Source organism: Paralichthys olivaceus, chromosome 7 (genome assembly GCF_024713975.1).
Source record: "Paralichthys olivaceus isolate ysfri-2021 chromosome 7, ASM2471397v2, whole genome shotgun sequence".
Taxonomy (NCBI): Eukaryota; Metazoa; Chordata; class Actinopteri; order Pleuronectiformes; family Paralichthyidae; genus Paralichthys; species Paralichthys olivaceus.
The window spans coordinates 25,477,657-25,504,213 of record NC_091099.1 but is presented as its reverse complement, the minus strand read 5'-3'; the positions used below and the strand labels follow the sequence as shown (position 1 = coordinate 25,504,213).

Sequence of the window (26,557 nt, the reverse complement as noted above, 5' to 3'; positions counted from 1 at the left end):
AGCGTGAAGTGTGTTCGAAAAAGTGCTGTGCATAGAAACACTGTGTGTGTGTGAATATGAATTGTAAAGTGCTTTGGTGGTCGAAATGACTAGAAAAGTGCTATATACTGCAAATACAATTCAAACGTTTAGAAAGCAGGTGCAGTGAGTCTGTGGGCAAGAGAGGGAGAGCAAGGGAAAATAAAGATGAAACAGTGAGTGAAGGAGAGACAGAGGATAGATGTGGGTTGCGATGGAAGCAGAAAGAGATTTTTAAACAGTAGGATGCACTGTAGCACGATGAGGAAGGCAAAGGAACATTAGAGGTAGTTAAAAAGAAGTGAAGGGGGGGGGGGGGGGGGGGGGGGGGGGGGGGGGGGGGCATTTGCAAACAGGTTTCAGTTTGTGCATGCTTTACATGGACCTTGCTGTGTCCTTGTGTTTTCTGGAGTAGAACCACTGCAGTGTTTCCTGCTGTCTGCTGTACTTTCCTAAACACTATTTGGATTTGCCCGCCAGTGTTCTCCATTTTTGTAGCAAATAGGTGATGGAGCATAGATCAAGCTGAGTTTTAGTGAGTGTGCTGCTGGATCACAAGGTAAACTTATATATTATATGTATAATATATATATATATATATCATTTTTCTAAATATATCTGCACTGATGGACTATAAATATTCAAGGTTCAAATAAAAATTGACAACCTGAACATGCATGAATAAATAATGAATCTCTTTCTGTATTACAGACCTATAAGCAAATCAAAATCAGCCTACTCCCCACAAATAAAAAGAAAAGAGAAAAGTTAACATAAAAATAATGATGCGAAAAGCAGCCAGAAGTGATTGGTGTATAGGAGAGAAAGGCAGAAGAAGATGATGGTGACAGTAACTGACAGATCAACTGTTACATTTCTTATCCAAACGTTTGCATTAAACATCACTCAAACAGAGAACACATGTTCATATTTACAGAGATGAAGATCTATTTTTTTTATTTATTTTTTTATTTACTTGACTTTACACAGACAAAAAAAGTGCAAAACCAAACAACAGTGGACTGACAGCAGCTGACCGCCCCTCCACAGGCTCCAAATACAGATCACTGCAGGCAGCCAAGGACAGGTGGAGGAGGAGGAGAACTGTATGGAAGCTGTAGAGTAAGAGACAGGAGATGATAGGGAGGAGCAGAGGACGCAAAGAACAACAGTAGAGTGCAGAGAGAGAGAGAGAGAGAGAGAGGAAGAGGCTGACAGCATGAAAAACGAGTATGTCGGCACCCGGCAGTCGCTTAGATAAACGCTCCACTTGGTTTCCATCCACACTTCCTCCCCCTCTGCTCACTCGTCTGCATCATCCTCTTTGTCTTTTTCTCACACATTTCCTTACACATGCCTCCATTTCACACCCCAACAGATAAGCTCAGATGATTCATTTGTGCAGTGCAGCTCTGGTTGTGCTCCATTGACTGAAGGACGATGTGACACCGCCCTCACCAGTAAAATCATTGTGTCAGTCATTTGTTCCATCACTTAAAACAGCCTGTGTTACATTTCCCGTAGCTCTTGTGGTTGTGTAAATGACTGTCCTCTCGAAGCAGCAACTCAAGCAATGTGAACATAGCTACATTTTAAATGTCGAGACAGAGCGTTGGGTGTACGAGATGTCTGAAAAGTGTCATCCCGTCTCCCTCTTGTCAATGTAAGATTGTTTCGAAAGTGACGGAGGAATACATGTGATGTACCTTACTGTCAGGCGTTTTTTCCTCTGTAAAGTTTTTTGAGTTTTCCAGTATTTGGTGTTTTGCAGTAGCATAAGTACAAAATAAATATGGATGTTACTAGTGACACTATGGGTCAGTCTCAGACGTATAGGCTGCGGTTCAGCATGAATGAAACGTGTCGGGTTCAGAGAAAAATGTGAGTCCATGTGGGTGAAACCTTTTGTCTGTGTAGGACTTTAAGTGCAGGCACTACACTGGAGGCAGTGCGTATACCAGTGTGAATTGATTTGCAGACTCGCTAAAATAGCAAAAGATTTGTTTCTATATTTTTGACCTGCACTAATGCACCGATTAAAGCATTTGCAGTGAAAGAACATTTATAATAATAAAGAATAAAGACTTAAAATCTTACTTATGTAGATACCAATGTACAAACAAAGCTCATGCACATTCATCTAAATACATCACCTACCACCAGACACACAAACATAATGAACGTCTGCCATTGGGACTTTTTTTACTCAGCTATTTACTTTGTGCAGAGCACCTGAACTGTGTTTGACCAAACACATCTGAATATTTGACCCTCTGAGCCAAAATTTCATGCACACTGACTTTTCTGAAAAGCCTCCTGGAATGATCAGGAGTATCTTATTTATTTCTTTATTTTCCGGAGAATAACACAGCTTCAGCCTCTGTGTGAAATCAGACAGGATGTAAAGCTGTGGAGCCTGGCTGCGTCAACACTGCCATCCTGTAAATATTTATAGGCGTTTATCTGCTGGGCTGCGGATTATCAGCTTAGTGAGGTACAGTAGCCCCCATCGACCAACACACACACACACACACACACACACACACACACACACACACACACACACACACACACACACACACACACACACACACACACACACACACACGCACACACACAACACATGCTGATCACACAACCCCACAAATCAAAAAGTTGCTAATGGTATGTTAATCCTCTGCTGTGCTCTTGTACTTCTCGGTCCTGACAGAAAACTGCATTTGCATTACACAAAACATCAGACATCACATTCATCTTCAGAAAGACATTTGAATAAAGAATTCTGAACTGTAAAAGATGGAGATTAAATATACATCTAGGAGGACAAGTCATATGACTCAGACTACAAATGACCAGCTGCATGGCATTAAAAAGATTGTCTTTTACCTTCAACACAAAGATTTGACAGCATAATCTTACTAAAAAAATCTAGGAGACTGATATGTTCAGTATTAATACAAATTTAATAATAATAAGAATAAATAAACAGACGGCACTTTGTAGCAGTCCGTGGGGGCGGGGTAGAGAACAGACTGAGTTGAATGTTTCTCTTTTACGTCCAAACTGCAGCAGCGGTCAGCAACTGGGTCAAACCTCAAAATGCTTTAAGAGCATCGTTTATCAAACCTGTTCATATTTTTGGTGCACGGTGAAATGAACCGATCAGTTTACAACTGCTGAACATGACTGTGATGTTGTTTACTCTCACGGGACTGAACAATACGTACAATTAACGATGTTACACTTTAAGAGTAGTGTTGTCACGGTACCAACATTTTGGTATCGGTACCGCTACCAACATGTATTTCGATACTTTTCTGTACTTTTCGAAATAAAAAGAGAACACAAAAAAAGTCATTATTGACTTTATTTTAATAGACAATCTTAGAACTATAACATTATGCATCAGTGATTAAAATAAAATGACACAAAGACAGGCTTAAATATTTTCCAGAGCTACTTTTGTGGAGAGTGAAGGGAGCTGGTGTTTCTTGCTTTTAGCACTGAATGTGGCTTTTTTTCATGGGTATATAAGTTATTACCTGTCGTTCTCTGAACTCCTTGTGCAGGTCTGGGTACTTGTCCTTCAAGCGTTTGTCAAGTTGGAAGTGTTTCCACCCTCGGCCACACATGTTTTGTAACACTGTTTGCACAGTGGTGCATCGGTGTTAATGGCTTCACCGTGCTCATTTGTTTTCAAGGCGAAGTAATTCCATGTAGCACTTCGCTCACCTGGCTTATCTATGAGTTGCGGCGTGGTGATGGTTGCAGCAGCTGCCATTCTCTCTCTGCTCCTGTGTCTCACTTTCTCTCCTTTACCTCTCTCTGTCGCCAGACTCCTGCTCCGTTTGCTGCTCCGCGCTGTTCGCGCATTCGCTCACCTGCTCGCCCCGGCTTAAATTGGTACGCGGTGACGTCACGCGGCGACGTTAAAAAAAAAAAAAAGTACCGGTCTTATCCAAGCACTGTATAGTACCATTTTAAATGCATCAGTACCCTGGTACCAATTTAGTACCGGTATACCGAACAACCCTATTTAGGAGTGAACAAATAAGGCGAATATCCCCAATGAAATCATGCAGTTGTAGACCAATATCTTTTGTAATCCATTGTGTAACATCTGAACATTATCTGTGCCACATTTAATTCTATTAAAGTGAAGAGCAAAGTTAGAATCGTTTTAGTACAGTGTAGCCGCACCGGTCCAATAATGATGGCCACGCCCCATGCAGATGTTTTTCGAAGTTTTTTATTTTCTCTATAGCTTCCTCAAACACCGTGAAAACTACAACAGAATAGAAGACACAAACAAAATGCATCAAATTCTTAATTAAAAGGCACTAGAAACAGAATGATCCAAAGATATAACACAAATGAAAGTACAAATGTCAGGTTACTGTGTGCGCCTCTTGGACCGTGCAGATTATAAGTATTTTAGGGCCTCTGCAGCCACGTTGGCTCTCTACTTCGCAGCCATGCCGGCTCTTTCCTTCACTTTTGCCCACAATGCAACAGGTCACCCATAATGTCATGTGACCTGTTGCACGTGACCTGTTGCATGTGACCTGTTGCACGTCACATTTTTATTTTTTACCTTTTAATCAACTTTTATACCGGTTTGAATTCTAACATTGCTGAAATTAAAACAAAAATATACGATAAAGATTTTAATGAAATCTAAATCAAGAATGTCTCTCAGACAGTTCCATACAGACTACATAATAACAATATAACAGACACCATGGAGTCATTTCATAGTGACACAGAGACATTGGATTAGTGGCTTTACCAGAGTTATGGACCACAACTAAACTTGTTGTGAAAAAACATCAGGGCTAAGATGTAATTTACATGTCTGATTTGAACTTTGTTTTTTCTCTGTTGTTCAGGTGCTGGTTCAGTGAGTGTTGGTCGTAAAACGATACATAAAAAAAAGATACAGCTGGAATTTGTGGAGTCTATGCTTGTGTTGTTAGCACAAAAATGAAAAACGGTTGTTATGAGCATTCAGCCAAGCTTCTACCAGTTCCAACAAGGTATAGCATGTGTTTCCTGACAAAACATTACTTCATATATTTTACTTTCTCACTGTCTGTAAACAGGAGAAATGAGCATGAACTGATTCATATTTGGGACTGTTTGTTGGCACTGAACATGACCTAGTTTGTATCTTTATGAACTGAACTTTGAGCTTTAAGTGAATACACTATCTTCAACATTTTCTCAGAGCATTCAATACTGGAGGATTCTTGTACTTATATGTGTTGTGTTTGTGTGTGTGGCCCCCACATGCTTGTATGCATAAATATATGAGGACTGGATTCAAAACCACAACGAAAATCAAAGTGAAAAATTTAAATCACAAGCTGATCCAACTTGATCTTCATCAGGGCCACTAATAATGCGCCTCAGTAGTGTCTATGGCCCCCATGTGTCTGTATGCACTCGCAACAACATGTGGGCCTGCTCCTGATGAGTTGGTTGGATGGTGTCCTGGGGGATCTCCTCCCAGAACTGGATCAGAGCATCAGTGAGCTCCTGTACAGTCTGTGGTGGTACTTGGCGGCGTCAGATACACGATACATAACGTCCCATAAGTGCTCAGTTGGATTTAGGTCAGGGTAAGGAGAGGGCCAGTCAATGGCATCAAGGCCTTCATCGTCCAGGAACTGCCTACACACTAACCAGAAGGTCAGCGGTTTGATCCCAGACTTCCTCATTTGCATGCCAAAGTGTCCTTGGGCAAGACACTGAACCCCCAATTGCCCCTCATAGAAAAAAGTGCTGCCCATAGATGCACTATATGAATTTATGTGTGAATGGATGAATGGCAATAAACTGTAAAGCGCTTTGAGTGGTCATCAAGACTAGAGAAGCGCTTTTTAAATACAGACCATTTACCATTTTACCATTTACATGATGCCGTGCCATGATTTCATCTCCGTACCTAACAGCAGTCAGGGTAGAGTTGGCTAAGGAATGGAGGTCTGTGTGACCCTCCAAGGATATGCCTCCCCAGGCCAACCGGCCGTTTCTCCAGACTCTTCCATACCTGTTGCATGTGCTCAGTGTGAACCAGCTCTCATCTGTGAAGAGAACAGGGATGACATCATGGAGTCTGTTTCTGACAGTTTGATCAGAAAAATGCACACCAGTAGCCTGCTGGAGGTCATTTTGTAGATCTCTGGCAGTGCTGACTTGTTTTAACTGACTTGCTGTTATACTGAATTTTTTTTGAGCAGTGTATATATATATATATATATGTATATATATATAATATAATATGTTCTGCCTGTTTATAATTCATATATAAAATGCTTGTTGTTATTACGGTCTTGTTCTGACTTCAAGTGAATGACTTTTGTTCAACTTGGAGCCCTCAGTTAGATTCTCCTGTGCAGGTTATGTAGCAGCAGCTTGTGTACCGTGGAGTTCATGCTTTGACTGAGCTCAGCCATCTTTGCAATGAGCTGTTGTCATAATTGTCTATTGTAGTTATGCAGATGTGTCGACCCAGCTCTAATTGACTGACATTTAATGCTACTCTTTTATATTTCTCATTAAATGCTCATCCTACAAAAAACCTGACAGTCAATCCTGCACCTACACAGATTCTCAACAACACACTTAAGTTTGAGGACAAATGACTTTTAAATGAAGATCGATCTACATTTTAAAAGTAACTTTATGCAAGAACGTACAGCGAAACATCAGCAGCCATATGAGAGAGAGCATGGTTTAAAGCCAGGGGGATGAGTCTAAAGATTAGATCTGGATTTCTACTTCTGTGTTAGGAGTCTATGGTGTACGTTCCATGGATGTTTGTGACTCTGAAGCTACGCTGCAGGCTACACTGTTGCTGAGCATTGTGCCTCTGCAGACATGCAACATATTACATGTCAGCTGGATGTGTAGATAAAACACGAGTTGGGCTGCGTTTATTTTGTCACTCTGATGCTGCTTCAGAGTCGATACAACATGTAGCATGTTGAACAAAGAATCAACTTATCATCTCTTTTCTTAACACGTGAGGACAGTTGCAGTATCTGCGAACCGTCTACTCACTTCCACCTCCACTCCAACACAGCAAACAAAATGTGAATACAATAAACCACATGGAACAGTCCTTTGTTCAGTGAAGCAACAAGGTGGAAGAATGTCACCAGAGCTACATGGTAATGTAAGTCAAGCTCCATATGACCAGATAGCATATATATCATAGTGGTGCTGATGTCAACAGGTGAAATGTAACACTGAACTACCAACATTGTCTCTGTGGCAGAAACCCCTGTTAAAGGAGGAATCTGTAAGAGATTCCGTAGTCTGAAGTATTTAAGTATTACATGTGAAAGTACTCATACATATACTTTTTAATACTTCATGTATTTTTGGATTGTTAAATTTATAATAATGCATCATATCTACAGAGCTGAGACTTTGTTAGTGAGATCCTCCAAACCTCCACACTAGTATATCAGGATATTTTGCAAAACAATCATCTGCGTTTGCTCCTCTCATCCACACACAAACAGTGATTTCAGTCACTGAACTAGAGATTTTCACAAACAATTTCCAAATTACAGATAAAAAAAACAAAAAAAACCTCCAGTTTCTGTGTTGATATAAAACAGAGCATTTGGGAAATAACATCACAGCTTGCTCCAAACATGGCCATTGTTGCTTTGTGTAATGAGCCTGCATGAGCCAGAAACAACAACAGCATTGATGGCTTTACACCGGTTCCTTTATGTTTAGAAACACTGCTTGTTCTAATTACAATTTTGCAGCTAAAGTTAGGATCATTGCATGACATTAACAGTCATTCATAGGCATCTGCCCTGTCCCAATATTATTCCAACCACAGCGTTCTTCTCTGGTGAATGATGGATCACTGATCATTGAACATACTGGCTCGACATGCTTGTTTGAAAGCTGTAGTCGTTTTTCTTTCCTCACCTGGACAGAGATATTTTGTAAATGAAAGTTGTGTGAACAGAGATTTTTTTTTAAAGCAAGAGACATCAGATTAACACGGGGAATATCTGTTCACTACGATATCTGCGGTAGTGTAGACAAGGCAAATCTGAAAACTAATAATTGTAATTGCAAAATAAATGTATGTATAAAGTATCATAAAATGGAAGTACTCAAGTAAGCTAAAAATGCACTTGCTCAGTTATAATCCACCAGTGGTTACTGGGATTAGTAACTGTAATGGAATTGTCGAATTTCATGTTGTGATCTGTTTGTGGCTGAAGCATGAGTGTAAGTAGTTCAGTAAGAGTATTGTGTATTGAATTCTGTACAAACGTCTTCTCACTGAGAGCTCCAGCAGAATCCAGACTGAATCAAGCTCATCAAAATTCGTGTATCACAAAACCGGGCACATGGAGGATTTTACCCAACGCACAGAGCATGTAATCTTTCATTTCGGGTGTTAACGTGAAAATCCCCTCGGCGTTATTCCATATTTTTCATAGTCTATATGTTATTATTTAGCCAGGCCTATGAAGTGTAAATGCAGTTTCCATGCCACGAATGCATCTTTTGAAAATGAACTGCGTGGGTGCATTCAGGTGTGTTTTTAGGCATGTTTGTTGGTGTATATGTGCGTGATGGTGGAAGAGATGAAGTGTTTTCATGTTTCCCCTGCAGTCAGTCCTCCTCCAGATGGAGATGGCTGCTTGTGATAGACAGCAGAGGTTGACAGGGAGAGGAAATACCTCCTCATCACCTCCTCCATCGCTCACTTCTTCAATTTGGAGCTGTCATTCAGCTCGGCACCACAGCACATCACATTCTCTCAGAAGGAAGCAACTGTTGGAGAAAACACATCAGAACACGCCACTGAAACCTGTTAGTAAAAGGGACGAGATGCAGGAAGCAATGAAAAGATGGAATGTGGGCTTCTCAATAGACTGAAATCGATGCGGGTCGTCTCTTTTTATTGAATAAATCACTCAGAAAGTTGTATTCAAATATCAACAGTTGTTCCCAATAATAACTCTCCTTTAACAGAGAATGGAAATACTCGCTATAGTACAAGTACTTCATATTTGTCCTTCACTACAGTATATTATATATAACAGGGCAGCTGTGATTGAGGGGTAGAGCGGTCGTCCTCCGATCAGAAGGTCGGCAGTTTGATCCCAGTCTTCTCCATCTGTATGCTGAAGTGTCCTTGGGCAAGATGCTGAACCCTTAATTGCCCCTCATAGAACAAAAAAGTGCTGCTAATAGATGCACTGTATGAATGTGTGTGTGAATGGGTGAATGGCAACTAGAAAAGTGTTATATAAATACAGATCATTTAACATTTCCATCAATTCTAATAGTACCATCCAACACTACATAACATTGTATCTTTTTTACCTCCACCAAAGAGGTTATATTTTCAGCAGCATTTGTTTGTCAGTTAGCTGGATTATATTGGACAATAAAAACTTTCCAGATGATATGACCACACGATAGTGTTAGGGAGCAAATAGTACTGCAAATAGCTATCAAATGCAGCATCAGAGAAAAACTCCATGTTAAAGCTCTCTTATGAGAAGTGTAAAAAAATACTTTGGTTCATTATGAAACTGTAGCTGGACAAATTAGAATATTCCACAGTCTAAATAATTAATGGGAAATGCTCCTTTGACATAGTGACATAGGACATTAATTGTGGCGGAGGTATGATGATCATTCTCAACCATTCTCAACCATTAAATAACGTTTACATTTAACAGCTGCAAGTCCAAACCTCTCCACTGAGGACCTGCACACAGCAGCCGAATGAAAAGTAGGTTTAATAAAATGATTAATTAAAACATTTCATGACTAAAGACTTGCTGGTGTGAGTGATACATTAATGGAATAGCTGAGAGGAGTCTGGTACAGAACCACCTTCAGCTCTAACACCTATTTAACGGCTGTGTTGTCTTCCTCCAGCTAAAGGTTGAATGTGCCAATCAAACTAATGGAGGAAGAAGTTTAATATGAAAAATAAATAGCCATTATATGAATGTGACCCAATTACAGTCGACCCACAGGCCTGAATACTAAAGAGCTGTGCGAAGAGAGGTCATCTTTCATCCTGCAGCTCCTCTCATTCATCGTCCTGCAAGCAGGCATCACTTCAGATACACCTGGTACTTTCTGACAATCTGTCAGTGTGTGTGTGTGTGTGTGTGTGTGTGTGTGTGTGTGTGTGTGTGTGTGTGTGTATGTGTGTGTGTGTGTGTGTGTGTTAAAGGGAACTGTTTATGGTGGTTCAGCACGGCAGGGTGTGAAGAAGCTGAACTAGCAGCTTCTTTTTCTACATCATTTACTTTTGAATCTATATTTTTATATTTCGTATTGCTTTCATGGTTGTGCAGTTTTTATTGGTTTACTATTTAATGCCTGGCTGCGAACCACATCTCCATGTGGATAATAATGAAACTGAGGTTTCTCCTAAAAACCTCTGCCAAGGCTGATTGGCCACTTTATAAGCCTTTTGCATAAGGCATATCCAGAGATCCAATACATAGACCATGTAAGCAAACAGCTTACATCCACATAAAATGTCACCTGTTTATAAGCAATATCACTCTACATATGACTAATGTTTTTGATCTCTGCATTATATCTTGAGAAACTGGACTGGCCTCTCTCCCAATGTCAGCAGGGATTGGCTCCAGCACGAGGTATAGACAATGGATGGATGGATGGATGGCCACAATAGTCAAAAAACACAATGTTGCAATGTTAAAGAAAAACAAATCTTGGGGATCCGATCCCTTTCATCAAATCTGCTCCAAAAGTTAATGTATTTATTGTTGGCCCATTACCCACCTTTCCATCAAGTTTCAATGCAATTCAGTAGCTTTCGCTTTAAGGTCCAGTGTGTAAGATTTATACTGTACCTTTAATCCTTCAAATAGACAAACAGCTATGAAAAGATCATTTCCTTGGCACAGGTAATCAAATAGAAGTGCAGGCATGTTAAGGATATATTAATAGATTGTATTGTTAGCTGTGCAGAGTTTAAAGCCCCTTGAAGCAAAGGTTGCGATTTGTAACACTAGGCCAAATAACTTCATGTAGTCATTTATGGACAAAAATGTTGTTCTAGGTTAGTCATCCCAGTGTTAGCCCTAAATCAAAGAAAAAATCAAAGGCTTTGTACCTCTGGCCTTAAAACATTTTCAACTGCAAGGGCTCTGAGTATGTAGACCTCTGCCAAGGCTGACGTCCTATCTCGTCACATTGTAATTTGACCTGCCACAGTTTCATAATGAACCAAAATATTATTTTACATAATAACATAAGAGATCTCTAACTTGGTGGTTTGCTCCATAGCTGCATTGTATAGCTATGTGCAGCACTATATGCTTTGTGCAAGCTCGAAGCTATCATGTCCTTCGGACCTCATAGTTTCAGCTGCAGTTTTGCATTTATCTGCAAGTGGCATGCATTGCAATTCTCTTTCATGTGAGAAGTTCTCTTTCACTGCCATTCAGAATCTGTTGTGCGTGACAGTGAGGTTCATGTGTGTGCATGTGCATCCCCTCCTCCATCCACCAACGCTCAATCTGTCCTGTAGCTTTTTGTAATCCTGCTAACTAATAGATGTTTGGGTTTTCCCCATCTCTTTATTCAAGAGCGTGATCTTTTACTTTGAGAGGGCTTATTGATTTCACACTCAGATTTTGTAATGCTCTCACACAATACACTTTACTTGCACACAACCGTACTAGAGCCCTGCGTGGGACTGTTTTCTTCATCCCGCTGAATTTCTGACCATTACCACCCGCAACCGCAATGTGTGTGTCCACTCCCGCCCTCACCCGCAAAACTCTGAGAATGAATGCCCGCACAATAATAGAGATGCATTGATTTTGCGTCTTCTCCCGTCCCGCAGGAGAAAACACGTCATTTTATGGGCTATTAATAAAGAGATTCATGAGGTAGTTTGTTTCGTTTCCCCGGCCTGCATGTCCTTTGACGCACTGGTCAGGAATAGCACTCCTTGAAAAGCAGCTTACTTTGACCGGGGAGAACAGAGCAGGTGTGTCGCCTCAACCCAGAGGTGCTGGATTTGTGTACGTTGTAGACTAGTATTTTCCCGATCCAGCAGTGTTTTTTTTTAGCCGCCCGTTCCCGCCCGCAGCAAAGTTCAAACCACCTGCTCCAGCGAGATTTGCGTTGGGTCCCACGGGACCCGGCGGGACCCAATCCCAATGCAGCCCTCTAAACCATACTCTTGTGCTTGCATCTGCTGATACTGTGATAAAGAATTAAATTGCCCGTCCTTGGCCCACTATGGTCTTTTGTCGTGTTCTTTTTTAGGATTTCTAAATCTGTGGGGCTTTTCAATCACACAGTAAATATATTCATTAGTCAATAATGGGGCTTTGGGGGAGCCTGGGCAGTTGCTTACTTTATCATCCAGCAACAAATATAGAGCTCAATTCTAGTTGTCAATTTGTCAATGCATGTCACACTGGATGACATTTTCTTTAATCATCATGAACAAACACATACACTATATAGTTTATTTTAAGTCTCACTGACAATTTCTCAGAAGAGGAAAAAATACTAAACCACTAAAATAGTCCACAAAAAAGACTGTATTTTCTCCTTTAGTTTAAAAAATACAGTTACCAACAACTTGAGCCTTTTCGAAATAGTAAAAAAGTACCTGCAGGCTTATCTGTAAAAAAGAAATAAATTAGTGTTGACACTGGGTATTAATCACTAATGCCTAAGAGAAAAGAAGTGGCGCACCTTGTGGTGGATTTATTTTATGTCTTTGAGTAAAGAAAATGTCCATTGTAAAAGGGGAATCACTCCAACTGATTTATTTTAAAATGTTTTATTGTTTTGTATAAATAACTTCACTGACTCCCCCACAAACCAAACTGCTCTTCACTTTGTTACAAACATAAAGATTAAATCTGTTCATGACATAAACTTACCCCCACTTCATTCCAGTAATAAAACAGTCAAGATACAAACGGCAGAGCCTCAGGCAGAGGCACATTAAAAAAGTTTGTCTGCACTGTGTGTGTGTGTTTGTGTGTGTGTTTGTGTGTGTGTGTCCTGGCCTAAATAATTGTGATTCACAATATTATTAATTTAATGGTGACAGTTTGAGTTAAGTTCTTGGCTCTAAGACACTTAACCTTATATTTTGCTAAGAAACAAATGTTTTTAATGAATCACAGATAGGTTACATATTTCTAGTGAACATTTTAAAGTGAAAAACAAGAAGCTTAAATAAGATAGTTATAAATAAGTAAGTCCCCTGTTAAATTAAAGATAAAGGGAAAAGTAAAGGGAAATAAATAAAAATAGCAACATTGTGAGTCTGTTCTTTCTCACATGTTATTTTCTGAATTTTTTCAACCAGGTTTAGAATCAAAGTGAACGGTTTGGTACAGTGTGGTCATCAAACACCACAGCATCATAGAGTGAGATGTGCCAAACCTCGGCTCTTTTCAAACAGTTAGAGTGCACAAATGTTGGCATGTTTATGTTATCCCGATGATAGACAAGTACCATGGTAAACTTACTGTGAGAGTTTTTGAGGGATGCGCAGTAAAATTATATATTGTCCCATCCTTAGTCTGTGTGTTAAAAACTTGCATGTGTGTTTTTTGCAGGGTATTCGACTACCAGCGTGTCCCATCTTCAGTCCCAGTGGATCCCAACCCCATCAAGAGGCCCCGACCTTCATCCTCCTCTTCCTCTTCCTCCTCCACAGCGGCTCTGAGGATGAAGAGCAGCAGAGCATCTGGCAGGACCAACAACACACTCAGCCCCGCCTCCAGCAGCAGCAAAGCCAAATGTAAGAGATGCTTTATTCACATGCTCCACGTCACTGCAGCGTTCAGACCCTGACCAACACCAACAGCTCACATCTCTGACATCAGGAAACATTTGGCGTGACACACATTTGTGGTGGGAAGGAAGATACATTTTATAAATTCTACGATTTTAATCTTACAGTTTTAATTCTTAGTTATGTTGCAGTTTCATACGATAAAGTATTCCCAACTAATAAATGATGAAGTAATAGAGAGTAAAGATTAAGCAGCAGAGTAATATATAATGTAGCAACATAAGTGATGCTTACACATCAATGCCAGGGTGGGGAGACACTTTCCTATCATGGTCCATTTCAGTTTTAAATAACATCCTCCGAGGACCATCATAAATTATTGAACACATATATCACACTAAGCTCTCTGATGCGATGGCTGGAATTGTTTTTTCTTTCTGCGAGTTGTCTGATTTCAGATGGCAGTGATGATGATGATGATGATGATGAGGAGGGTGAGGATAATGTCTAAAACAATTCCTCCAACTAGAGAGAAAAACTGGAAATGTCTTGCTGTGTCTTTCAGTGGTATACCATTAATCTGATCTGCTACAGTTCTTTGACACCAACGGACACTTTGGAACCATTTCAGTTTGTCTGGTTCAAGCAGGTCCACAGCAGCAACAATGCTCCTTCATAAGTGCTACATCTGACTGAGGTTCCAATGAGGATCCAATCACTATGATCACACCATATGAAAAAAAAGAACTGGTGTTATAACTCTGATTTGTATAGAGAACGAAAATAATTATTTTAACTGCAGCTGCATTCTGGTGGCAGAAACAGGTCTGGGATTGAATGTTAAAAGACTTAATTGAAGAGAGCTGAGACACTAAGTAGAGGTTGATACACAGGTGCTACATTTAACCCTGTCCAGTGGCTTTTAAACTTTATACCCGTATAAGAGACTGAGACCCTGTGTTCACATTTGTAAAAATTTGCCACTCTAATATTTTATTGTACTTTTTTAAAATCTAAAATCTGAAAGTGGCATGTGCCTGTATGGAAACCTGAAGCCCTTCAGGATGTTTCCTTTTTAAAACTCTGTTCATGTTATCCCCTGCCTGTATGGTGGCTCGTCTCACTGGTAGGGCCCCAGGGTACTGGAGAGAAGGCGGTTGGGGTGGGGCACCAGATGGTTTCTTCATTAAACGCCTCTCTACCGCCAGTCTCTCCACCTTGCTATAACCCAGCTGAGCCTATCAGCGCTCGCAATTAGACAGAGTTAATAGTGCATAGCAAATAAGAATTGTTTATACTAGTTTATTACAAGCCTTAATAGTTTTTACTGCACCCCATCACAAGGAAATTAGATTGCCTTTGCAAGCTTCAGAGGTCGAAAAGCTTACAGTGGTGATGCAGTTTTCAGGGTCGTTTGGCGAGCTGCACTGGCGGTCCATTAGCCAGCACAGCGAGAGTGAAGGCTCCTGCGGTTGAAGGAGGTACGTGTGCAATGCTGAAAGTCGTTGATGGTGCAGGACTACAGGCTTGACGAGTGCAGAGGTGGCTGGATGACATTTGCATGTTGTTTTGGGGTATAATGGTCCCAACTAGGCCAGACGTGTGGACACAACTGTATGTGGTTGTTGAGGCCTTCCACCAGATGTTGAACCTGCTGCATGTATTTTCTCTCATTTAGCCTTTTTAGAGCATTACTGAGGTGCAATGCTACTGGGGGGTGATAAGGTCTGCTGTTGTATTGGACAGTTTGATGGCCAATCAGCATCATCCACACTAAACATTTCCTTCATGATGAAACAGAAAGGGGACAAACTGCTGCTGTCTAAGGGCTCAAAGCTTACACTGTTTCCAGTTGTCTATATTAATTCACCAAATATCTTCCCCTCTCTTTCTATCTCCCTGCAGTGAAGATGACAGAGCTTCTGGCCATAAAGAGGGAGTTGACAGTGATCAAGGTTCAGATCGATGGCCTGTTGGACCGTGTAGACAAGATGGACAGACAGAGGATGGACTGCTCAGGTACAGAAAGTGATGAATACTAACTGTTTATCAAATCTGTTGACTCGCTGTTGCACTGGATTTTGTTTTGTTTTGTTAGTGTCACTGTTCTTAGGGTACATTATCAACAAAGAGTGTGTTTCGGATGTCTGTATAAACTTGAATGGGCAGTTGTGGCTCAGGGGTTAGAGCGGGTCGTCCTCTAACCAGAAACTTAGTGGTTTGACCCCATTCTGTATGCCGAAGTGTCCTTTGGCAAGATTCTGAACGCCAAATTGCCCCTGATGGCTGTGCTGTTCTCATAGAAAAAGTGCTGCACATAGAAGCACTGTATGTGTGTGTGAATGGGTGAATGGCAAAACTGTACTGTAAAGCACTTTGAGTGGTCATCGAGACTAGAAAAGCTTTATAAATACAGACCATTTACCATTTGTAGTTAACTGCCTTTATTATGGAGTGGATGTGGCTCAGGGGTTAGAGCGGTCATCCTCAGCATGAAGGCAGTTCGATACCAGTCTTCCCCATTCAGAATGCCAAAGTATCCTAGGGCAGGATACTGAACCCCAAACTGTATGTGTGTGTGAATGAGTGAAATGAAAACTGTGCTGTCAAGTGGTCATCAAGACTAGAAAAGCTAAATATAAATACAAATATTATTGTCAGTAATGGTACAGTATCTGAGTAGACATATTGTATATCAAGCAGTCTTCTTGTAATCATAATACACGATCAGCTGCCACCATCACGATCGGATGCCACTATAATCCACAATCCATCATCATGATCCACTGCCGCCATCAGGATCCACCATCAGCTGCCACCTCGATCATGGTCCACCACCACCATCCACTGCCAACACAAAACAGGATCCGCTATTACGATCACGATCTCTGATTCACGATCCATCATCATAATCTTCGAGGTGGCAGCTGCCGCGGGCCTGGATCTGCAAACGATAAGGCACATGGACTCCGGGGAAAGTCAGCAGTAACATGTATTGATGAGACATTAATTTATTTGATGTGATAAGGAGGGAGAAGAGGAAAGAGAAGCTTCATGTGTCATGTGTCCCCCGACATTCTTTCTTCTGTTTTTTAAAATAAGCTGCTCCAAGTAAATTCTTTTCAACAGAACCTTCTCCTACCCACCTTTAATGATGAAGCCAGCTAATCCAATGTCTCTGTGTTACTGAGAAAATGAATCATGAGAGTTTCCATTTAATTCTCAGTTCCAGGGTGACATTATTACTGCAAAACAGGTATTGCCCCCATCGTTAAGTTAGTTCACCAAAACTATGAGCATGTTCATGTATTTTCACACTGAAGTCAAATGTGAAAACAGCTTGATATTGTTTGTTACAGTATATAATATTTGTGCAATCTAGCTTTAAACTGCAATAAAAGAACAATACATTCATCTTCATGATCTCTGTATTACCATCAACTGGTTAGGATTGTTACTTTTAACTTTTAACTTTGGTTTTACTCTCTTTTTTGGCAATATTTAAGGTTCAGTGGGTAGAATGTAGTGAAATCTAGTGAAGTTTCATGGTGCAGCTGAATACCCTCTCACCTCACCCTCCCCTTCCAAACATGAGAGTGAACTTTTAGCCTTCAGTTGTCTTAGAAACTCAAGCCTGTCCATTTGCAGAGAGGACCCGCTGCTGATGTAAATATAAAGTATTTAAATATAAAGGGCTTATTCTGGTGTAAATGAAAATTCACTCATTATCTACTCACCACTATGCCTCTGGAGGAGAATATCATGTGCAAAGCTGGTGTTCAAACTAGGTAAAATAGTAATCCTGCTTTGTCAGGGTCTGTAAACATTGTGAAAGTAAATGAAAACATCATCTGAGCGAGTAAAGGAATGACAATCAATAAATAATAGCATGAAATTGTTTTGTACAGCACAATGGTGTTATATCACATCACACCACAGACAGTTTTAATTAACATATCTGTCATTATGAAGCATGTCCATAACACCCGAGGTACTCGACACCTCGAGGTGTGTAATAGATATCCTCTCCCCCTCCCCTTCCCAACATGAAGGAGAACCTGTGGTGATCTTCAGTTGTCATGAAAACTCAAAAGGTTTTAGTTTGTCCAGTTTGGACGACAGTAAAAAACGTGGCGGCCTCCACAGAGAGGACCCCCCCTCCATGTAAATATAAAGTATTTAAATATAAAGGTCCATTCTATGGTAAAGAAAACAACAATTCATACAATTAAGATGAAACACACCAGTGAAAACATCACTAGGATTATTTTATATTCAATTTCTGCCAAAAATTCCTTTCACCTAAATCTTACACACTGGACCTTTAATGCATCAGTCTGATTCAGGTGTAATCCAGCCAGAGAACAACTGAACTTTAAATTAAAATGCATTATTGAATATGATTTGCAGGGGTGTCAGTGTGTGTACCATCAGATGTGATCTGCTATCTGTGACTAATGGTTCAATGACAAAATTGCCGCCAGTGGAGCGTGGATTATGACAGTGAAGTAAACACCGATAAACAACGGCCTCATAACCTTTCATAAGCTTCCCTTCAGTGCTCAGGAGTTATCTTGTTGTCAGTCAACTGTGTGTGATTGTGTGTGTGTGTGTGTATTTCACTCTGGTAAAAAGATAAGGGAATTATTCAAAATGGCATTAATGATTTTTAGTCATTTAGATAAATTATTTTACACCAAAAGACTAAAATTATAAAGCTGCTTGAAAGTTCTGGTAGATTCAGACTCAGCAGTGTCACAAGTTCCATCTTGAACCCAGTAGATATTACATTACATGCCATTTAGGAGGGGACATTTTTAGTGTGGGTTCAGCATTGTCCAAGGACGCTTCGACATGGGCTGAAATTCGCTGGTGACCTTCTGATTGGAGGACAACTGCTCTAACCCCTCATCCACAGCCGCCCCCAGATATTGGTTAATTAATTTTGAGACCAAAAGAAGGGTAGATGAGGATGGCTGCTTTCTTTCTCATTCAAAGAATGCAGGATTTGGTCCTCACAATGGTGGTAATACTGCTGTTTGTCTCTGTGTTTGTCAGAGTGTCCTCAGAGCAGGGAGCCCAGTGTGTCCGGCTCTCCTCACCGAGGTTCAGTCAGCAGTCTAGAGAGGGAAAGTCCTGAACCAGGAGAGGCCAGCGAGGACGAGCAGCTGCACTACCAGCACTACTACCCCCACAGGGTAAATATGTCCTACTACTACCTCCTCAGGGTAACTATGTACTACTACCAACCCCACAGGGTAAATATGTCCTACTACTACCTCCACAGGGTAAATATGTCCTACTACTACCTCCTCAGGGTAACTATGTACTACTACCAACCCCACAGGGTAAATATGTCCTACTACTACCTCCACAGGGTAAATATGTACTACTACTACCTCCACAGGGTACAAACATAATACTACTACCTCCACATGGTAAATATGTCACTACTACCCCCACAGGATAAGTATATACCACTACTACCTCAATGCATTGTAGCAATGCAACTTTCGTTGAATCACGTTCAATGAAAATAAAGGCAATCTGAATCTGAATCCACAGGGTAAATATGTCCCTACTACCTCCATGGGGTAAATATATACCACTTCTACCCCCACAGGGTAAATATGTCACTACTACCTCCACAGGGTAAATGTATATACCACTGATACCCCAGCTGGGTAAATATATACCATATATTTAAGTCAAATACTACCCAGACTTCTACAACTACTAGTGCATACCTTATTTTTCCACACAGATTTTCGAATAAGTACCTTCAACTACAACCCCACAGGGTACATTATTACCTCAACTACTGCCTTGTGGCAGTAAACATTACTGTAGAAGCTAATGTCTGCCCTCTAGTGGAGAGTCAATTACTTACACCAGCATCTTTTAGCTCAACAAAATGATGAAACTGTTGTGTTCGAGATACACAGTCTATGTGTTCGAGTGATGTTTTTAAAGCTGGGCACAACTGTGTAGAAATAGTTATCTTTGTTGTTAATGAATCTGTAGATCATTTTCTCAATGAATTAATTTATCAAACGACAAAATGTCAAAGAAAAGTAAAATGCCTGTAACCATTTTTTAAAGTGCATCTGTATTTACTGACCAACAGTCAATGATGTTCTAGCAGCATACATACCTGTGTAGAAGCCTGATAGAATAGCAGTTCAAGTCAAATCCTTTAGCCTGAGGTAGAGCTTCAGAAAAGATACTGCGATGGACTGTTTAATGTGTAGTTCAGATATAGTACAAAGAACAAGTGAAGATTACTGTTGTAAACGACAAAGCACAATTTGAGGGGATCCTATTTATCTGTCTGATTCCATCCCTTCCTCTGTCTTAAAAACAGTAATAACATGTTTCACACATCTCCACACTACACCGACTGTCCCAAAGACAATTTGTATAATCTGTAGAGGACGACGTGTTTACTGTTGCCTTGAGGGTCTTTTTATTCAGCACCTCACTGGTATAATCAGCCTCCTGGAGCAACGGTGTGTCCACTGTTTCTGTTCCTTTACAACAAAGCTTAATGATACAGAATTATTCTGCAGGCTTCCTACCTGCCTGTCAGAGCGAAGCTGCCTCATTATTCTGAGCAGAGGCAGAAAACAGCCCTTTATCAGCTGCAGTGTTCCTCTCACAGGAGTGTGTGTGAATAAAGAGTGCGTTTGCAATTACCGTTCTGTGTGTGTGTGTGTGTGTGTGTGTGTGTGTGTGTGTGTGCGTGTGTTTGTGAAGGATGTACAAATATGTGTGGGTAATCAGCAATGTGTGTGTGAAGATAAGGCTGTGGTTGCTGTGTTGATGATGATGATGATGATGATGGTGATGAAGATGATGATGATGACGATGATGATGACGTGGTTGATGGTGATGATGATGTGGATGTGATGATGATGATGATGATGATGATGATGGTGATGATGGTGATGATGGTGATGATGATGGTGATGACGATGATGATGATGTGGATGATGATGATGATGATGATGATGTGGATAATAGTGATGATGATGATGTGGATGATGATGATGATGATGATGTGGATAATGATGATAATGATGATGATGATGTGGAAGATGATGATGATGATGATGATGATGATGATGTGGATAATGATGATAATGATGATGATGATGTGGAAGATGATGATAATGATGATGATGATGTGGAAGATGATGATGATGATGATGATTATGTGGATAATGATGATGATGATGATGTGGATGATGATGATGATGATGTGGATAATGATGATGTGGATAATGATGATGATGATGGTGATGATGGTGATGATGATGATGATGGTGATGATGATGTGGATAATGATGATGATGATGATGATGTGGATGATGGTGATGATGATGATGATGATGATGGTGATGATGATGTGGATAATGATGATGATGATGATGTGGATGATGATGATGATGATGTGGATAATGATGATGTGGATAATGATGATGATGATGATGATGATGATGATGATGATGGTGATGATGATGATGATGGTGATGATGATGTGGATAATGATGATGATGATGATGTGGATGATGGTGATGATGATGATGATGATGATGGTGATGATGATGATGTGGATGATGGTGATGATGATGATGATGATGGTGATGATGATGTGGATAATGATGATGTGGATAATGATGATGATGATGATGATGATGATGATGATGATGATGATGATGATGATGATGTGGATGATGGTGATGATGATGATGATGGTGATGATGATGTGGATAATGATGATGATGATGATGTGGATGATGGTGATGATGATGATGATGATGATGGTGATGATGATGTGGATAATGATGATGATGATGATGGTGATGATGGTGATGATGATGATGATGATGTGGATAATGATGATGATGATGATGATGATGGTGATGATGGTGATGATGATGATGTGGATGATGGTGATGATGATGATGATGATGGTGATGATGATGTGGATAATGATGATGTGGATAATGATGATGATGATGATGATGATGATGATGATGATGTGGATGATGGTGATGATGATGATGATGGTGATGATGATGTGGATAATGATGATGATGATGATGTGGATGATGGTGATGATGATGATGATGATGATGGTGATGATGATGTGGATAATGATGATGATGATGATGATGATGGTGATGATGGTGATGATGATGATGATGATGTGGATAATGATGATGATGATGATGATGATGTGGATAATGTGGATAATGGTGATGATGATGATGGTGATGACAATGTTGATGATGTGGATAATGATGATGATGATGATGATGATGTGGATGATGGTGATGATGATGATGATGTGGATGATGGTGATGATGATGTGGATAATGATGATGATGATGATGATGATGTGGATGATGGTGATAATGATGATGATGATGTGGATGATGGTGATGATGATGTGGATAATGATGATGATGATGTGGATGATGGTGATGATGATGATGATGATGAAGGTGATGATGAAGGCTTGTGGAAATGTGTTGTAGCTGACCCAGTGTCTTGTTAAGAGCGTCTTCCTGTGTGTTTCCAGATAAAGCAGCATCAGTCTGATCTGGAGGACGACCTGTGATGCTGCAGCTCAGGTATGAATTCTCAAACTGAGACATAGAACTGAGAGATTGTCATGACATTTGTTCCACATTCAATGTTGATTAATTATCATAACTTTTTTGATCCTATGACTTTTTATCCACCACCAATTTGTTCAGTGCTTCTGTTCGTGACACAATACTTGCTCAGCTAATGACATTCTCATCAGCAGGGGGCTGTACAAATGTTAAAATACTAACATGATAAGCTAAGATGTTGGAAATAAGCATGCATTTTTATTTTATTTGATGTTAGTTCAAAGCACTACTTAGCCAAAGATTTGATCTCAAGTTTCAGCTGCTGGTGAACAGTTTCAGTTTATCTCAGCACGTGTGGAAATAACCTTTTTGAAATAGTTTGGACATATGAAAGCGTTAAATGTCACATGTCAAAGTGTCCTGTAATTCAACACAGTCCCTGCAACTGTTAAGGCAGAAATAGATAAAGGCAACTCTTAGTTGTGAAGATCTAACAACTAATTTCTGACATTCTCTGGAGGGGCTCTATGTGAGAGGCTTTTGTCTGGAGTCTCCATCCAGGCCCTAGTAAAAACTCTGGAAAATGCATTAATGAGCTCATGTGAGAACACATCAGGAGATCCTCTGCAGGATTCACTGCAAGCAAGTGGATGTGTCGGTGACGTTACTAACTTGTGACTGAAAATCACAAAAATAATACAAATATCTCAGGATGATAAGTGGAGCCATACACATAGAAGATGCAGACAAAGCTATGACTGATAAGGACCCACCGGTGATGTTGTTGTAAACAAAAGCATGTGATCTACACAGTGAAATGTATACGTGTTGTCGTGTGTTCACATCTGAAAACTGCTTAAGTCTCTTTAAATCATGACATAGTGAAATGAACTGAAGCTAGTAGCAGCTTTGAAGTCAAAAAGCTGTTGCCAAGCTTTACCAATAGTGTTGTTAAGAACTATTTACACTTAATTCGATTTAAGTGCAATTTGTCAGTAAAGCATTCAATGGTATAACCACAACACATCTCCTTCCCCACTGAGATTTACATCCTATTAAGCCAAGAACATCAAGAAAAGATGTTTTTTTAAGCTTAGTTAAAATGATCAGAAGCTCCTCTTTGTGATAATCACATCATCACATAACATGATGATGTTAAAAGTGTAATCTGATATCAAATCTAAAAGTATGGAACAGTTTGAACTGATCTACTCTCTGTGCTCTCCGACTGGATATCCTACTTGTGGAATTTTCATATTTCATAGACTCTGTTTGAGTCTCGCAGATCTTTAGATGTTTTCTTACGTTCTCTTGTTTCTCTTTTCTCTCCAGAAACTGATGCCTGAACCGATAACAGCTGGGATTGAAATTGCTTTCGAGGAGGCGCTGGCATTATCAACTTCAGATCGACCACGCTCCACATCTGAATCAGTCACAGTCGTTGATGCCTTCTTAGTTCTCGTCTCTATTCCGCAGTACAAACAAAATCCCATGTGTACCTGATCTGATGCTCCATGCTAACACACTGACACATGGGCCACAGTAACTAAACGTTTTACAATGTTCCCTGTAAAGCACCATAGAAGAAGTCTACCTTTCAGGCAGCCCTTGAGTTCAACTACAGTAATTGCAGTTCAAGCAATTCATTTGACTTTATTTCGCCCTTGCATTACTGATGTGATCAAAGATGGTCCAGCATCTTAACATGAACAGTGTAACTTCCCATAAGTATCAAATTCATGAGCTATGTTTGCCAGATTTTCAGTTGTCACACATGCACCATCAGGCCCTGATTCTGAAATCTGCCAAGAGAGGCCAAAAGCATGTACTATACAGTACACACATATATACTACATGTCTGTGAAGGCCATACGATATTTATTCCACAGTATGCTCAAAAACAACAGAACTATCTAAATCACATTGGCCTCATTTATCCCTCTAAGGAGTTGCTTCCCATGTTTTGCTCCATTCAGATCTATGTTAATAAAGTAAGTGTGGCAGCAGCTGGCGGCTCCTTATCACACAGTTTATTTCCATCGGACCTGTGGTTATTATGTGTAACCAGCTGTGTGCAGGACTGCTGTAGCGTTCTGTGATGAAGGCTCAATGAGCACGCTTTTACAAATTCACTCAGGAAATCAGTTATAAACTGGTAGACTCAATTTCCTGACATTAGTATTAACACTGAAATAAAAATTCCAATTTATCAACTAAAACTGTTGAGTTAAGCTAAGTGCTAGCTTTAGTGGTAAAACAGTTTGGAAAAAATGATCTTATCTAATTTTAATGACATAAAATCTCACGATAGCTGCTAAAGCGGTTACCTGTGGTTTGTTCAGCACCTGAAACTAAATGTATCTAATAGTTCAGTACCTATAACAGTTGGGTTTGCATTAGTTAACCTTTAATTTATGCGTTCCACCTAATGTCAAGATTGCAGCATTCAGGGACAGACAGCATGAAGTCATACTATTAGTTTAAACTTTTATCTCAATAAAAAAATAAGGATAACTTTACCACACAACCTTTGGAAAGACTATATTCTTTCATCCCACTGTCACATGATGATGTGCTGCGCTGCACAACTTACGCCTGTGTACATACATATATATGGTCCAATCTCAAAACACTGTTAACTTTTGTTGAGTTGCCTCCAATATATTTGACTTGCGTTGTTGGACATAGTTTTATTTTCTCCAGATTGTGGGTGACTGACTTTGTGCCAAGCACAGCCACAAAACTATAGTCTCAAACCACACAAGCACACAAGGACCTCTAGCATCTTTGCCCTGCTGGATTATATGGACAACTGTGACTGTACACCCAGTGCTCATGTAAAATATTTGTCAGTTTGAATAAGAATACTTGAAAATATTTATGTGTACAGTAGTGGCTCTTTATACTTAAACATTATTTCAAACTTTTAAAAAATGATTCTAAAATGTTTAAGAAGAAATTATGTAACTGAACGTACATCATCATTTTGGAAACATGACAACTCTTCATTTGTTTTCAGTGTAGTTTCTGCTGTTGATGTGTTTGTGTTTGTTCAGTGCTGAATGTGATGTATTTTAATGTGAGAGTAGAAAGGTATTTTTCATAAAATAAAGGTGTGTTGGGACCTTTCTTACTATATGAGTTATGTTTTATTTTTGTGTGGTAACTGAAATGATTTTAGTATTATGGGTTAATTCAACACTAAAAGCACTGTCCCTGTGTTGAGTGGGACGTCAGGTGGATCCTGGATGTGGTGATAACAGGATGTTAGAGTTTAGTTCTCTGACGAGATGAAACTATAATCCAACTTCAAACTGTCGGAGGTGAAGCAGATGTACGTGAATACAGGACATGTGTGTGGGGTGGATATGTGTGTCTGCGTGTGTTCTTCTCCAGATGTCCCTCGTGCGCTCCAGGTCCAGGTTTGGGATGTGTCTGTGGCGACCATGAAAACCTCCACTAACTCATCGATGACACGCTCGACCTCCTGCGCCCATCGTGTGCGGCGCCAACAGTGCTGAGCCATCTCCTTGATGGGCACGGTGTTTCTCCTCCTGGAACAGCCTGACTCCTTGGCCTGCCTCAACAGGAACTCTGGATACTCACCCGAAGCCGCCTGCTCCTGCTCCACAGCAGCCGCCACAACAATGTCATCGTCGCCATCATCCTCCAAGGAACCTGGAGCCAGAAATAGAGCACACAAGTGATTAAACAACCCAGGAGGTGACGACAGGCTGCAGCTCAACATGAACCTGACACCACAATGACTTGAAACTTACTTGACAGGACCTCAGCCCTTCTCTTCCTCAAGGGAGATCGATGAGATGGGCGGGAGTGGAGGGTGAGACGGCCCTGCTAGAACTGGAAGGAGAAAGGATGCTGGAGGCTAGACCTGGCGATGAGGAGGCAGCAGGTGAGGAGGCAGCAGGTGAGGTCCTCTCTGTCCCTCCTCATGAAGAGCTTTAGCAGCACCAAGTGGGACTTGGCTATAGTCTCACCTCAGTCTGCTGAAGCCAGCTCATGTAACTGAGACACAAGACTTTAAAAGAATCTTCCAACATCTCCAACTACCGACCTTAGAATGAGGGAAACAGGCCCAGGT

At 40.4% G+C, this 26,557-nt stretch overlaps 1 protein-coding gene across 3 annotated transcripts in view; it reads left to right on the top strand.

Annotated features, from left to right (window-relative positions):
- LOC109624239 (RNA-binding Raly-like protein) overlaps window positions 1-25,588 on the top strand; it is a 53,754-nt gene extending 28,166 nt beyond the window's left edge. For all 3 annotated transcript variants that reach the window (XM_020078784.2, XM_069528804.1, XM_020078785.2), the window contains 5 exons: window positions 13,653-13,837; window positions 15,737-15,850; window positions 18,890-19,029; window positions 22,419-22,470; window positions 23,788-25,588. In XM_020078784.2, the coding sequence (XP_019934343.2) occupies window positions 13,653-13,837; window positions 15,737-15,850; window positions 18,890-19,029; window positions 22,419-22,457 (478 nt within the window). In that variant the 3' untranslated portion in view covers window positions 22,458-22,470; window positions 23,788-25,588. The remainder of the gene's footprint in view (window positions 1-13,652; window positions 13,838-15,736; window positions 15,851-18,889; window positions 19,030-22,418; window positions 22,471-23,787) is intronic.
- Window positions 25,589-26,557: the final 969 nt, after the last annotated feature.